Source organism: Chelmon rostratus, chromosome 12 (assembly GCF_017976325.1).
Source record: "Chelmon rostratus isolate fCheRos1 chromosome 12, fCheRos1.pri, whole genome shotgun sequence".
NCBI lineage: Eukaryota > Metazoa > Chordata > Actinopteri > Chaetodontiformes > Chaetodontidae > Chelmon > Chelmon rostratus.
The window spans coordinates 8,211,532-8,227,631 of NC_055669.1; the positions used below are offsets into that span (position 1 = coordinate 8,211,532).

The 16,100-nt window shown below is 43.7% G+C and overlaps 1 protein-coding gene across 1 annotated transcript in view; it reads right to left on the bottom strand.

Annotated features, from left to right (window-relative positions):
* Positions 1-16,100, bottom strand: part of LOC121614425 (low-density lipoprotein receptor-related protein 8-like) — a 73,826-nt gene continuing 57,726 nt past the window's right edge. Inside the window, exons 11-18 of the mRNA XM_041948272.1 lie at positions 14,011-14,238; positions 12,048-12,166; positions 11,512-11,651; positions 8,086-8,227; positions 7,170-7,322; positions 5,248-5,532; positions 4,304-4,372; positions 1-2,558 (exon numbers count right to left, since the gene is read on the bottom strand). Of these exons, the coding sequence (XP_041804206.1) occupies positions 2,218-2,558; positions 4,304-4,372; positions 5,248-5,532; positions 7,170-7,322; positions 8,086-8,227; positions 11,512-11,651; positions 12,048-12,166; positions 14,011-14,238 (1,477 nt within the window). The 3' untranslated portion in view covers positions 1-2,217. The remainder of the gene's footprint in view (positions 2,559-4,303; positions 4,373-5,247; positions 5,533-7,169; positions 7,323-8,085; positions 8,228-11,511; positions 11,652-12,047; positions 12,167-14,010; positions 14,239-16,100) is intronic.

Here is a 16,100-nt window from a genome sequence, read left to right on the forward strand (position 1 = left end):
CTTTGCATGTACAGCAGTTGGTGGATCCCTGTTCTTTTCATGAAAAACACTCGAGGAAAAGGAAAATGTGAACAAAAAGGCACAAATAAACCAAAATCGATCATCTCATTAACACCGAGGTCGGGGAGAGTTGCAAAGATGTGGGAGTTTTTCTGGAGGGGACACCATGATTTACGTGGGCTAACAAAGAAAAAAAAAGGGTTGCACGAAAAAGGATGCTAAAGTGATGCACAGCAAGAAACAACACAAACCACTTTGGTGGATAATTCGGATTTCTTACAATCAGGGAATGCAGTGCTCTCCTTTTATACAAATAAATTAATATACCTGTCGACACTTTATCTAAAATCTTATGTACATCTTCTCTTTTACATAATTGTATAATACATTATCAAAAACCTTATGAAAACATATGTACAAATCAATGAATCAAAAAGCACCCTCAAAGCTTCTCCACTGCCACACACACACACACACACACACACAACACACACACACGCACTTACACACCTGTGTATCTACACACCTCCATACAGTTTTCTTCCATGCAATACACAAAACAGAAGGCATTCTAAGAGGGTTGTGCAACAAAGAGCATACAAAACAGTTCAAATATGGCTGTGGGATGAACATTAGCACTCACATGCATAATAATGAACACGCACACAAGCACACACACACACACACACACACACACAGTCTTTTAAGGTTTATGAATGGACAGTGTTAATGACGGAGACTAAACCGGCGTGAAACGCGATCACTGATAGGACAATTGGATCTCAACCTCTTTACACCAGTCTGATTTTAGTTTTCTGTGGTTTCATCACATGAAGGGTCTTTTTCATCACACGGCCACCAGATGGGCCCTCCCACATGCCGCTGTCCAAAACTGTCTCCTCAGATATCGGCCTTCTCGGGACGAGGAGAGCGGGCTGTGGGATCCAGCTCACTTTTCTGAATGTGTGCGCACATGCTTGTGTCTGTGTGTCTCCTGCCTGGAACAGTGAATGGCTGCATTGTCCGTCGGTGAGCGATTATGCATGCTGTTTATGTTTTCGGAGGGCAAGCGCACGTTGTCTCCGTCCTCTGGGGAGCAGCGTGGAGTTGCTGTCACTGCACCCCGTGTATATTTATGTGTGTCACAGTCAAAAGCGGGTGATCAAACAACATTTTTGTCAACTACGGAACGCTGCAGCCCGACTAAAAGCTGCATTCGATTGTTTCTCTCAAACCATTTAACACGTAAACAAGTCAGAATAAAGAGGACAGAGCCCCTGTGGAAAACCCACTTCCCTCTAACCTTGCATCCTCTCTGCTCATAGAAAACAAAGGTCTAAATACTGCATGTCTCCTTTTCCTACTCTCCAGTCCACGAAACCTGATGCACTCTCTTAAAACTCTGGGGTGTTGGGAGGTCAAATAAAAACATAACCTCACAAATCAACCGTGTTCGACTGCAGTCTGAAATATGAGACAACTCGCCCTTAAAAGGCTTCGCTCTAAACTAAAGAGAAAGCAGATAATGTGGGTGGTAGCTGTTCTTTAAAATCAATCACAGAATGGAGAAAGCTTATAAAAGAAAACCCATCCAGGAACATGTTAACTAAGAAACACCAGTTGTGACGTTTATGACGTCTGTGGTTGATTCTAATGTGAATCTGTGCAGATTGTCCCATCAACGCAGATGCTGTCCCAGTTTCAGAGCTCCTCCTTTCTAAACAGTGTTCCCAAAGCTGCACGGCCCACCAGGAATAACACAAAGCCCAAATTAATACGTCGAGGATGACACAGAACCCCTCGCCAGCCCCGTCACAAAACATAAGACACACAGCACACACCTCACTCAGTTATCAACGCAAAACACTAAAAAGAGGAACCGATCTGACTCCATGTTCCAGTTTAAGTCGATTCTGGGAACACGTTATAACACATTAATTATTCTGTAGCTAGTTCTCAACATTTACTGGAGAAAAAGTGGATCCAGCTCCAGCACAGAAAAAGGTATGAAACATTTTCAAAAGAATCACGTTAGTCTTATGAATGCTGCTGTTTTTCACATGGATATTGGCATAGGACATTGGCTGTGGATGGCTGCATGTAATGCTTGATGATATGTTGTTCGGCCCTTCTGCAAACTCAGTCCAAGTCGCCCCTGACCTCCCTGCGTGTGCGTGTGCCTGAGCGGCCGTCTTCCCCGCGATCGGCTCTTGTGGGTCACTTCGCAGTGGAGAGCATGGGCTGCTCCGTGTACCAGTGAGTCCCCGGATCAGGCATGCTGCCCCCGAGTGGCAGGGCGATGAACTGCGGGCAGGTGCCGGCCCCTGCTCCCACGACTCCCATGTTGACGCCCTGCGGGTACGGGTGGTGGTGCGCGTGGTGTCCCATGCCGTCAGTCCGCCCGATGTGGATCTCGTCCTCCTCGCCCTCGCCGGTGGTCTTGCGGTAGACAGGGTTGTCGAAGTTCATGCTCTTGGTGGAGTTGCGCCGCCAGTTGCGCCACACCAGGTAGACTCCGGCGCACACCAGGCCGAACACCACTGTGGCAATGATAGGAACTGCATGCGTTTAACACACAGCGGCAGGGACACGGGAAGGGGGGAGCGTTAACAAGGCATAACGAGTCCATGGGATGAAATGAGAGGCCCGGAGAGGAGCAGAACAGGCATGCGGGGGACAGAGAGGGCGGGGGGCAGCGGTACAGAGGTTGTGTGTGTGTGGGCGGCTCAGAGTCGGGTCAGAGACCAGGCCACAGATCTGAACACAGACTGAATGAGCTGAGTGAAACACCATTAGTGGCCTGGCTGTGGAGTAAATTAGTTTTAAACTATCCTCGGGGAGCACAAATTTAAACTATCACATTACATCATAATCTCTTGGCAACTCATCCTCAGCAAATGTGTCCTTGAATAAGCAATGCAATTTAATAATGCTTTATTGAATTACACCAATAAAGCAGCAGCAACGCATGAAAGCTTTATTGGTGCGTCTCTTTTGCTCTCCTGTGATCTCTCTTCACCTCATGAACAAGCCGTCTGATCTTGATTTAGTTTGTTTCGTTTTGGTGCTGCATTGGTTTTACTCGTTTATACTTCAAAACAGGCAGAAGATGTAGACAGAATGTGCCAGTGTTAAACCAGGACCAGCTGTACTCGAGGGAAAATCCTCCCAAGGGAAATTATTATTTTAATCAAATTGTATTCCTCTTTAGATGGAAAGTTCTCTTATCCAGAGCAACAGGGACACATTTTCTGGAAAAAAGATGTCAATTTTTTATAAATGGAATTTCAATTCTCTCTGCACCACACAGAAAACTGACTGTCCACTCATCGCATCTCCTATCAGGGTTTAAACTCCAGTCACCCCCCTGAGCTCTACGTTTATCAAAAATATGAACAATATGTGAACTATTAAGCCAAATAGAGTGATGTTACTCATAATGCTGGGACTAAACTCATCAGCTGATAATGATGGCTGACTTCTTTCAAGACGCAGCTTCATCCACCGTCTTTTAGCTCAACATCATGTACGTAGCCACTGAGCATTACATATTTAAAGTTAGCCGCAGGCAGCGTTTTCAACCAACTCATTCAACTGTCATTAGCTTAATTAGCTTCCCAGCTGCAGCTGATAAAATCTGCTCTCGACAGTTAAACATTTCCGCCGTCAACATGGACAGTTACAGGCTACAGGCGCTGTCTAAAATCAAAGACCTATTGGCTCACATATTACTAAGGAATTGGACTTCAACCATAACCAGTGGCACAACAGAAAGCCTGAGAGGTGCAGCAACAGGAAGTGGAACCAGTGGTCAACTATGCATGTTATTTTAAGATCTTGATATTTGGCTTGTGTTGCATTTTCTTGTCTTACTGATACTGTGTGATTTTAAATTGATGTCTTTTTTATTGCTGTTAAAGACTAGTGATCACTTTGCGGGAGCTAGTGGGGATCCAAATAAAGAATAATGAATAGAGGTGAACTTTCATGTGCTGACTGCACTATAGTACGCTAAGCACACAGAGACAAAAGGCCTACTGACAGGTGTGGCTGTAGCAGAACCCAACACAACAACACAGTGCGAAGTGAATGATGCAGTGTGGCAGCCATGTCAGACGCACAGAGAAACGTCAGCCAGGAAGACCCGCGGGCCAGGCTTCTCTCATCCTGCCACAGCAGGGCCGGTGTGAATGGACTACAAACAGAGTGGCCGTGGGCAGCAGGTGGACGGCAGCATTACGCAGCCCTGCTGGCCTTTAGTGTGGACGGACACACACAGACAAGAAGGCTCCGGGTGACTTACCGATGGGGATGACCACTCCCAAAACAGCCACTGTCAGGTTCTCGCCCAGGAGGAAATGCTCGCTTCCAGCTGGAGAGGGAGATGGAACGAGAGAGAGGGGAGTCAGAGCGAGAGTCGGAGAAAAGACAGCGGAGCGAGAAGGGACGAGGGTGAGAAAGTGAGAGATAAAGCAGAAAGGGAGAGCCGGTGGAAGAGGAGGGAGATAAAGCAGAGAGGCGGGGAGCGGGTGATCATGTGTGCACGCCTCTGAGTGTTTTACAAAGAGAGACAGATAGCGAAAAGAGCGGCTGGAATAAAACTGAAAGAAGGAGAGAAGAATGATGAGCTGTTTGGCATTTGCCAGACTGTGACCTTGACATAAACCCCCCGACCTCCCCCACTTCATCCACCCCGGCTCAATCGGGCTCCACCTCACGCTCATTTACATATCACATACTTACTGACACACCTATTCATGGGCAGTCACACAGGTGCACGCGTGCCCTCGCAGACATACAACAGTCTACAGCCCACGCAGAGCACAATTTATGGAGGGAAAGGCAACATTTTCAAGGACAAGGTACCATCCATCACTCCTATTAAAGTCAGCCGAGTGTGGTTGTCAGGGCTTGTAGGTATCTCACTTTAATGCCATCATTACAGTGAGAGTGAGGTTGTTAGCTACATTATGAGAGTGAGTAGGACCACAGGACGTGGTGCTTGGCAGGAGACGAGGACGCTTAGGTGAAAGTGCGGCTTTATCAGACAATTAGACCATATCTCCTGTTAACTCCTGAATGGGCCACTCTGTTCTTTCAAATCATACAGAGGACCCCGAGGTCACACGAAAAATGTCACATAGTGCTGGATTTGTATAGAGACTTATTTACAGGAACCATAATTGTATTCTCAGGGTCTCCAAACACAGGCAGCATTGACTGATTTTGAATTCACGGGCCACTTACAGTGTTGAGAGACGCTGCTGTCCCCCGCAGGTGTGGTGGAGGCGACCATGGTGGTGGCGGTGGAGTGGGAGCCCAGTGCCTTCGACTCTTTTGACGACACAGGCTTAAGAGTGGAGAGGGGTGTGACGGGATCAGGGGCGCCAGAGGGAGCCGTGGTCAGGTGGGGGATGGCGTCCGCCTGGGATACTCCCCCTGAGGGAGGTGGGAAGTCTTCAGCAACAGTGGTGCCAGGAGTAAATCCAGCAGGAGGTGAGGATGTCGGTGTCACGTCGTTTCTTGGTGCTCCTGCAAAGGAAGGAGGAGTGCAGCAGGAAGCCTTAGCTCAAGAAATGGAAGTATTGTAGATGTGTTGCAGCTCCTGTGCACTTCTCTGGAACCTTAAAGGAGCTGTTCCACATTTTGAGAAATGCGCCCACTCACTTGCTTGAGGTGAGAAGATTGATCCCACTGGCAGTTCACTCTGCCTGTTAAAAATGGAGCTGCAGCCAGGAGACGATTAGCTTAGCTTAGCCTGACTGGAAGCTGGGGGACACAGCTAGCTTTCCTCTTACCAAAGGCAGCAAGATCCACCTGCCATCACAAGTCGTGTTGATTTTCTCGTCTAACTTTTGTAAATGAACTGAAAAAGCAAATTTCTCCAAATTCTGATCTTTTCTTTAAATGTTGACAACAGAAAAAAGAAACCTGAACCTCGATGCTTTGTGTAAAAGATCCTTACTTATCAATTATTAGCCACTGGCATTGAGTGTGGTTTGATCAGATTTAATTGACAACAGCCTGACATAAGCATAATAATAAGCAAACAACCACACAATTGTTATGACCTTTTGATAAAAATGGACAAACTTCAAACCAGTGAGAGGAGCACAGATAAGGAGACAAACACGGAAATCTCTCACGTGAACACAGTAAGAAGCTGATTGAAGTTTTCAGGACTTTTAAGTATATCTACTCCTACTGTAGTCAGTTTACATAGTTCACACACTGTTTGTACTGACATTAATGAATGAAGATATACTTGGCTGTGATCGTCTACACAGACGAGCATATCTGAACATCAGTGGGCAAAATGTTCACGACCTACCACACTACCTAAAACAGGTGGACACGACAACATGAACATGATCTCAATATGCAGCAGTACACTTCAAGTCATGCACTAAATACTCCTGCCAGTCAGAAACCTTGTTTATGACCCTGGTGATTATGACTGATCTTGGTTCTGTTCAAAGCAGCTGCTTTGACAAGAGAGCATGAACATCTCATCTCAGAAAGTAATGTGATGCAGCATTATGAGCCATACAAATGCTGTGTTTGTTCAAGAGATGCTGTGTTAGACTGCATTATATTAAACAGTGGTCCATGTTATTGCAGCCGCCGCCTGTATGTGTTGCTTAGCAACTATCTTTTTTAGTTACAGGTTCAATAACTGTGATGCTTCCTGGGAACATATTTAATATTTCATTGTTAATTATTATCCGCTATAAATAAAATATCCATTGATTAACTTCATGAGCATTAAAGCAGTTATTTATAGAAACATTAACACGTTTCAGGCAGTGCTCAACAATCATTATTAGTTACTTATGCTGAGCAGGTAATAATACAGCATAGAAGACATGCAAGATTCCCAAGTACAATATATTTAAGCATGATTTGCCAGATTAATGTTGAATATAATTCAGTAGACTATTGCCTTTAAATTTCATTATTTCAGCAAATGTGTCATGTTTCCTGGTTTGCTTTGTCATTATTACTGTAACGCACTTTGCCACTTTGTGTAGTGAAGATACTGCAGATAAGAGCTTGCTTAAGAGAGGTAGAATCTGATTATCTACATTGTAAGCACTTTGGTTCTCTGCCCAACAAATCCTCTTAGGTGCTATTGATTACTCGCAATTACCACTCGTAAACACGCTCACCTGGCACGCAGCCCCTCATATCAGGCCCCAGGTCCTGTCCGTCGGGGCAGGCGCAGGTGTATTTGGGCGAGTGCTCGGTAATCTGTGGGGCCTTCAGACACAAGTACTCACAGCCTCCATTGGCCACACTGCCCAGATTACAGCTGTCTGAGCCTGGAGACAGTGACAGAGAGACAGGGAGAGACATGGAGAATTACACTGTTATGCTTAAATAAATAAGATTATCACTTATTCAGCATGGGGAGATAGCAGAGAGTCAGAGAGAGATGGGAGAAGTTGCCGCACTTTATTGTTCCCCCGCGGTGAACACTGCTGCATTCTCTTTCAACAAAGCCCATTACTCTGCGTAAACAAAATCTAAAAGAATACGAAGAATGAAATGTGGTGACATACAGGAACTTGCTGTAAATATTAAACAGTTCCTGTGCTACTGTGTTAATCCCAAAGTCCTGTTTAAATACGAACGAGGCAAGAAGATGGAAGTGGAAAGACAGTGATGAAACACAATGAAAGATTAAAATAGAAATGGGCATTATGACTACGCGCTGGAAGGAAGACATAAAAAGACAGACAGGCCGAGATAGAAATGGAAACTGACACACAAGAAAGTAAATACACCGGCATCACATTCATGATTAAGAGCTCTGTTCAGTTCAGCTCAACTCTGGGTTGTCCTATTAGAAAAAATCAGGTTGGAGGCAGGATTTTGACAGATGTGTGAATGTACTGCTGCTCCCAAAGCTTTGATCACTCCGCCACAGTCACACGCCTCAGTATCATTTATTCATGTGCCTGGGTCGGCACGGACCCACAGAGGAAACGTGGTCGCAGAGATGTGACTTCAGCTCACACAACGACACAGAGAGGAGGAGAGTGAGCAGACACGAAGCCTCCCTCACTCATGCTGTACACCCACCTTGCGGCTGGCGGAGCTGGTGGAAGACCACGATGTCATGGGGGTCGTTGAGGTTTTCAGCCAGCGTGTGGATGTCCTGACCGGTCAGCCTGTTGGCCATCATGACTGCCGCCCTGTCTCTGTCTGTCCAGTAGATACGATCCTGAAAAGAGCGAGAATCACTGTCTTAATATGGGAAACACACAGAACAAGCTAGCCAGGGTTGAGTTGGGCTTGAACCCGAGAGCACATACTGGCAAACGGCCAAACCCCAACAGCTCAGGTGTTAACGTCTGCAGGACTGAATCATACAACTACAACTTATATCTAGTCTCATACAATTAAAGAAGATGGTCACTTTATGGCTTTTGAGAAACTTGGAAGTGAAAGTTTTCAATCCTTTTTTAACCCTTGCATGTCATTTTCTTATTTATTTTACGATGACATGGGTATCAGTTCTGTCGGATTTGTTGGGAGTGAGCTGTTGAAATTTCTCAACTATTGAATTATAGCCATTAAATCTTAAATCAACTACAAAGATCCCCTAACTTTTAATCATTTTTATGATGTAATAACTAAAGACCTGTGTAAATAATGACACTGTCATCGGCCTCTGCTGGACTTCGTGTTTAGTCCTAATTAGCATATGTCACCATGCTAACCTAAGATAGTGAACATTATGCTGACTTAGCATTGCCATTGTGAGCATGTTAGTATGATGATGTTCGCATTAGTTCAGAGCATCACTGCGTAAAGCCTCACATCGCCGTTACCATGGCTGTAGCCTACTTAAATATATCATTTACTACATTTTTGTAGATGAGTGTGATTTGACGTACTTTACTTCCTATTGTGTTATATACACTTTATAGCTTTTTAAAGTACTGAACTACAAAGTATACTGCAAAATGTACTGATGCTGCAAATAAAGTAGTTCCGTTCCTGAAAGCCATGTACAGTATGTAAAGATCCTTCAATGTGAGAGAGACTGTACTAAAAATGTGTTCATGTTCAAGTGACAGAAAATGGGTGGATGAAAAGGAGGGACGATAAAAGATACAGGACAAACAAATGAACTGAAACAAAGCGATGAGATGCAGGCTGAGGGACACACAGGGCGAACAGCTGTAAACTCTTGGCTCAGAGAACTCACAAGCTGAAGTTATTTGAGGAAAACCAATAGAGAGAAAATTAGCACAAGCGAAATGCGCACTGATAAATATTTGTTGCCACACATCGTCTAATTCATTATCTTTTGCAGAAGAAAGAGCAAGTTAATTTGGCTTTATCTGCAAATAGTATGAGGGGATGAATGCATCAAGGAAATGCATATGCAGAGTTTTAACAGTAACTAAGACACGTTTTAATTCAACTGGAGCAGCAGAACAACAACAACAACAATTACAATACGCAGCAGGCGTGTAATGATGTTTTTTTCTTATAGGTTTCAAGTGTCTGTGCATCCTTTCTGGTTTGTTGCAGCGTTCAGTCTTAAGTGATTAAAGCACATCATATTTAGGCCAGACATTTTAACCGTGCGGTTGCCGTAGAAACTACAGGCTAATCTCCAGTGAGTGTCGAGACAATGAGCCTCGCAGCACGAGCGTGCGTGTGTGTTTGTGTTGAGTCAGTCACTGAGTCAGAGAGAGACGGTAATGTCATGTCCACTATGACATGCGCCACTCAGTTAGACGGGACTGGTGCATGTTCAACACCCTGAACATGAGGTCACCTTGTAGGCACAGCAGGGCAGGGGGCAGAGCAGCCCCGGATCGATCGCGTTTTACACCAGAGGGCATTTATCATCAGTTCTGTGGGTTACACTACAGAGCTGCCTGCAGGGTGGACTAACAGCACAGCTCTGGAAGAAAATGTTCAAGGTTATGCTTTGGACAGCTTAAGTGTCTATCGGTATTTTCATTTTTAAAGGTTGAAGCTGTGGGAAAAACAAGGAAGATGTGCGAGAGAGAGCTTTTTAGTAGAGATTGAATGCATCTGTTTTACTCAAGCACTGTACTTATGTACACATTTTAACTTACTATGCTTTAGATGAACAGCTCCATTTTATACTGCTTTATATTGTGGTGACAGTTTAAAGAACACATATATTCACCTATAACTAACTGCTTATTAACATGTATATCAGTAGTTATAACTCTGAATAATGCTGACCTCTAACCCCTAGAATAAGGCAATAATAAAACCTTATTCTGCACGACCATATTCCACCACTAGTAGGCCATTAAGAGTTTTACAATAACCTCCTATTCACTGCTTACTGATGGTAAGTAAGGAAGTTGTTGTACATTGATCTTTATCATCCTTATACACACGATAAGGCATTAATAAGTGCTTTATAGTGACTAATAAAGAGCCAATATGCTATTAATTAAATGTTAATGAGCAACTAGTTAATGGTGAATATGTGTACCTTCATATAAAGTGTTGCTATACTTACTAAAATAGTTTACTTTAGTAGGTTATTTTAATGCTTTGCATAAGAGCATCAATAATAATCCTGTATTATGATATACAGTATGACAATATAACACTGACCAGGGCTGTTTTGCAAAATGAATACTTATACTTTTGATACTTTGCTGATAATACCTCAATACTTTACTCACAGTGGTATTGCTACTTTTACTTCAGTAAAGCATCTGAATATTCTTCACACCTACTTTTAATGAAGTGTGCAGAGTTGAGGCTTCTTTATTCTCTTGCTATCAAAGGATGGATATGTGAATCCAGCATTTGTGTTGTGACTTTTAAAAGCCACCTGGGACAAGTTTCATGATCCCTTAACGCACAAATGTAATTCCAACCCGAGCGGATATTTTCAAAAACACATGCTTGTAAATCGTGTCTGCTTGCTGAGTGAAACCTGTATCTCTGCTCCCACTGAGACCAGTTCCCTTTCAGAGGAGTCCCACTGGGGGATAGGCCTCTTGGGAGGTGTCATTAATACCCATCTGAAACTGGCTGGGACTTTGCTGCAGTGGCAAACACAGAGACATCCCAGACAAGAGTCTGTAAGCAAAAGCATGCTTGCACACAGGCACAAACACACACAGGGCAGCAGATCTGCAGGACTGTTTGGCACAAAACCACATTTAAATTTCGGTGATGGACTTGACATATCGCACACGCACACAGTCGCTGGCTGATGACCAAAAGCATGCGTGTGTGGGTTGCTTTAGGCTGCTCTCTACTCTCTAACCTCTGTTTAGTATGCTCTGCCACTCAGCCCTACAAGGGAATACAGAATGACACACACACACAAACAGAGCATACAGTAAATTGAATTTAACAGTCATTACACTCAAACTCCCAGTCACACTGCAGGGCCCCGCGAAGCTGAGAGAGATGTAGATATGATGAGATGTGGGAGGCTGGATGAAACCAAGGACGACCGTCTTAAATCATGGAAATCTATTGCACACAAACCTCAAAAACAGCCAGAGCGTAGGGATGTCCCAGTGTCTCCGCAGACGACATGTGTGTCCTGCGGTGAGCTCCGTTCAGGTCCACGCTGGCTATAAGGTGCAGCTTTGAGTCCACCCAGTACAGACGCCTGTTGGCTACATCTGAGAAACACGCACACACACACAGGGATAAGACTCTGCCAAGCTGAGTAGAAATTGATTGTCTTTGCGGTAAGCACTCGTGCACTCTGACCAACGAATCCCTTTAGGTGATATTGATTACATTTTAAAATGTCAGACTCTCACAATTACACCGCTGCAAGTTTTACCGTGTCGATCCATAACTTCTCAAACACTTCAAATATCATTCAAAAGCAACTGTGATAACTTTATAAATCAATTTTTTGCCATCGTCATTTAACATTTACCCTCACTATTTCAATCACTTTTAACCTTTACCTCCAACGAGTGGATTCAGTACATTAGCTCTTTTTTTTAAGACTGTGCTTCAGGCACATCTAGCAACACTAAACATATAAACAGCTGTTCTCCTCTCACCTAGAGTAATGCCATTGGGCCATTCAATGTTATCGGCCACCAGCACCTGTCGGTCCACTCCATTCATCCCGGCCTTCTCGATCTTGGCTTGAGTGCCCCAGTCTGACCAGTACATGAAGCTGGGTTGAACAGAGGAAACATGCTTGTCATCATGAAATGATCATGTTGTGCTGCTGTGCTCAGAAAGACATATAGAGTATGGTAATAATCTTACAGTCCTACAGAGACACTTGATTTGTGTTGCTCTTCACTTTGTCTACCAGACACAGAGGGGCTGATTTTCTACCTTTATGCCAAAGGTTTTTAGGTACTAATGAGCCAGACAGCATCTTTCTATAGTCATTGTGAGGACTGCACCACCATTTTTACAGTGGCAAGAGTACAGAAAAGTAGTGCTGCTAAAAACCGTCTACCCATTGTACTAGAACAGTACTATATACGCCAAAATAGAACAGGGGAATGTCAGTTTTCTGAAATAGCTTTGAGATGATTTTCCACCACAGACTGAAGACTGCAGCAGAGACAGTGCTGTCTCTGATTTGATGTCTGGAAATAGCACCTGTAAGATTTGTGGAACTGTTGTCTTAAGGGGAGACAGAGGGGAAAAATATCTGTTAATAACCACTGGTACGTTACAAAACCACGTTCCTGACAGCAAATAAAGATGATGACATCAAATCTCTGCACAGTGCACTCTATGGGAGCCGTCCGTTCAGCGCCACGAAATGGCCACACAAGTCAGAGACCAACGATGCAGTGAGAGTATCATCTTTCACTACATCACTGTTTTCTCTCAGTTGTCTTCTCCCCCCAGCATTCCAAGTTATTTGGCAGAAACTTGTGCTTTCTTTTGCTTTCCTGCAGCCTGTTACTTCATAATTACAAGTAGTGTGTCCCGTTGAACTCTGCTGCTGTGATAATGTACATCATCTGTGCTATTAAATAATCTGCTAAATGGAAAACCTCTGCAACACAGAAGTGATTTGTGATTGGCTTGAATCAAACCCCAAGTGTTTTAACTACCACATTTAAACGCTGTTGTCGCACGAGTTCGGTATAGTTTGAATGGTTATTGTGCAATATCAGTCGGCAATCACAGCAGCAAAATACAAAGTGATTTACACTGTCATTTCTATGTAAATTTGCATTACGGACATTAAGTGAATTTTCCTGCAAAGACAAAACTCATTTGGCATCACGGTAAGAAATCTGTTTGTGCTGGATTCCTGTTGGGCAGTTATGATCGGGTGTGTAATGTGTAGAAAATCTCACTGTGTTTATGCCTCAGTTTAGGCTGTGTGCCTGTTTATTTTAGTTTACTTTTGTGCCTGTGTTCATCTGGGTTTGGATCACCGGAACACAAAAGCTGCAGAAGCACACGCAGCAACAAATTCATAAAGCTTCCCAGATTAGGAGCAATCATCTAGGACAGAATTTCTAAAAAAACTATTGAGTCAGGATGCTAAATGGGTCACAGGCTTGTTACTCTGGATCCCCACATGCAGCAAAAACAGTTCTCTTATGTTTATCATTAGGGGTCTCAGGAGAGGATTATGTTTATTCAATTGCTGGGTCCAGGCTGAAATCACTCTACAAATCTCTATCTGGCGTCATCGACCATCATCTTCAATATTATAGAACAAGAAAAAAAAAAGATCAGTATGGTGTCTGCCAGCATGTTCAAAGAGAGGGGAGGGTAACCCATATAAACTCACTTTGACTATTTCTGTAAATTTTTATGGAAATTCATAGCACAGAGTTTAGTAAAACAGAAAGTGTGCAGGTCACTGGATGCTAGCATAATAACCAACAGAGACAACTGTTACTGTCATTAGCATCATCAATATTGGGTATTACATAACATGGTCAGTGCTTGACGTCTGAGCCTGGTTTCAAGGCATTTCCTATTGAGTTCCTGGACAAAACACACACACAAGCACACACATCTCCTCCTCCTCCTTACCCGTGGTGGGGATCCAGCACTATGGCCCGGGGTTCACTCAGATCGGTGTTGATGAGGACGCGTCTCTTAGTGGCGTCCACTGAGGCCACAGAGATGGATTTGTCTCCGGAGTCGGTCCAGTAAAGGTTGTGTTGGAGCCAGTCCAGAGCCAGACCCACGGGGGTCTGCAGGAGTGAATCCACCAGGGACACCTGCTGAGAGGGGTCACTGGCCTCATGGATAAAGGCACTGCAGGAGGAGGGCGATAAAGGGAGAGATGGAGTATTTTGAGGGGAGGAGAATATGGAAGTCATAATCTAAAGCAAGCCAGATGTTATTGCAAAATCGATGTGCAGTGAAGGGACGCTGACTGCCTGGTGGGGCCCTATTTTCTGATAATGAGTCTGTATACACTATTCTTCTTATTACATGCCAGCCTACCAAGAAGATTTATAGTAGTAAAACATTCACTTTTAGTGATTTCATTACAAGCTAAACCATTTTGTAAACTTTTCCCAAAAAATAGTTAGACTCTAAATCTAACTATATAAAAGTAACTGCACTCACAGCAGTGAAAGCAAATCTAACAATAAGAATCTTTCTGGCACATTACTTTGATAAATTGTGATTGGATACACAGTGGATGTATGAGTGCACACAGGACAGTCGTAGGACCAGTGAACAGCCTAAAGATCATGTATCATGTATACTCTGATCCCAGACTGTGCTGTAAAGCGACTGCAGAGTGGAGAGAGGGTTTGGTGTGTAAGCTGTAGCCTTGGGCCATGTGCTGAGCAGGTTCATCCGGGGGTTAGCGTCCTTCTTAGGCGGACCACTTATCAGAATAGACAAGGCCTTGCTCAGGGGTTGCCCTGCTCGCTAATGATTTGGCCCCGGCAGAGGTGTGAGGTGAGGGCCAGGCAGCTGTGCTCCTAAACAGGAATTTCAATTTCAGAATCCCTAGAGATCTTTTCTCTTAACATCCATTTTCTAAAGAGAACACTGTGCTCCAATTAGAATACACTCTGGGGAGAAAACGTCGCTGGGATAACAATGGGAAGGATGGAATTAATCTAAAATAATAGCAGGCCAGAGCTATCAAGTCAGATGATTGAATTTCAAAAACATCAAAAGAGCAGATTGATGCTCAGTACATCAAGTGCCGGGGAATCATGTCAGGGTGCAACGGTGTAAGATTTGGTATGTCAAGAGTTTGTACCGTCACATTCAGTGTGTTGTTTAAACTGTAAAAAACAGCTGAAATGTTCCAGCGCTTCATCGTTGGAAAACCACAGATACATCAGTAATGTTCGTAAAAGTTATCTACCCAGCTAAGATGAGTGCATCTTTATATATACAAACTTACATGAATTCAAAAGTCATTTCAATTGCAGCCATTTCGACAGAGTTAAACATACAAGACTGTGAACACGGATTAGCAGCCTAAGGGTGTGAAACATTTATGGTTCATGCTGTTATGAACAACATCTGGTAACTGCATCTCAAAATCTTCTGGGTTATAGACTCTTACCACAGGAAGTGCTGTTGAAACGAATTCTGACCAAAAGCATACTGTGGAGTCCAACCTAACATCAGGTGTATTCCCAAACTCAAGCTTTGTTACAGTAAAATAAGACATCTCCTGTATAGTGGGGCCTCGGTTTCTATATGTAGCCTCAGTCTCTGACCTAAACTCAGGCTTTTAGTCTAAGATCAGGTTTGTGATCTGAATCAAAGGGACCCTGTGGTAGCCTTTGGGCTACTATTAGCACTACACAGCAACGTTTTTAAGAGTGAGCGCCCATTTTGTTAGTATGTTGTGCACACACACAATGACGCCCATGCACACATGAGTGAAATAATACAGTGATCTGTCAGTGGCTTTATGTTATTCCACTGAACAACAGTTGTGGCAGCAATGTGGCACGAAACAAAGGCACATGAGAAGAAGACTGATGGCTAGCGAACATGGATGTAAACGATGTAGGTTTCAAATTCTTCTGAAAATGAAGAATGTTTTATGAGGAAACAAATACATTTAACACATTTATTTGGCCTAAAGGATACACACATAAACAAAACTGTGTCTGTTTATAAAAAAAAACTCCACA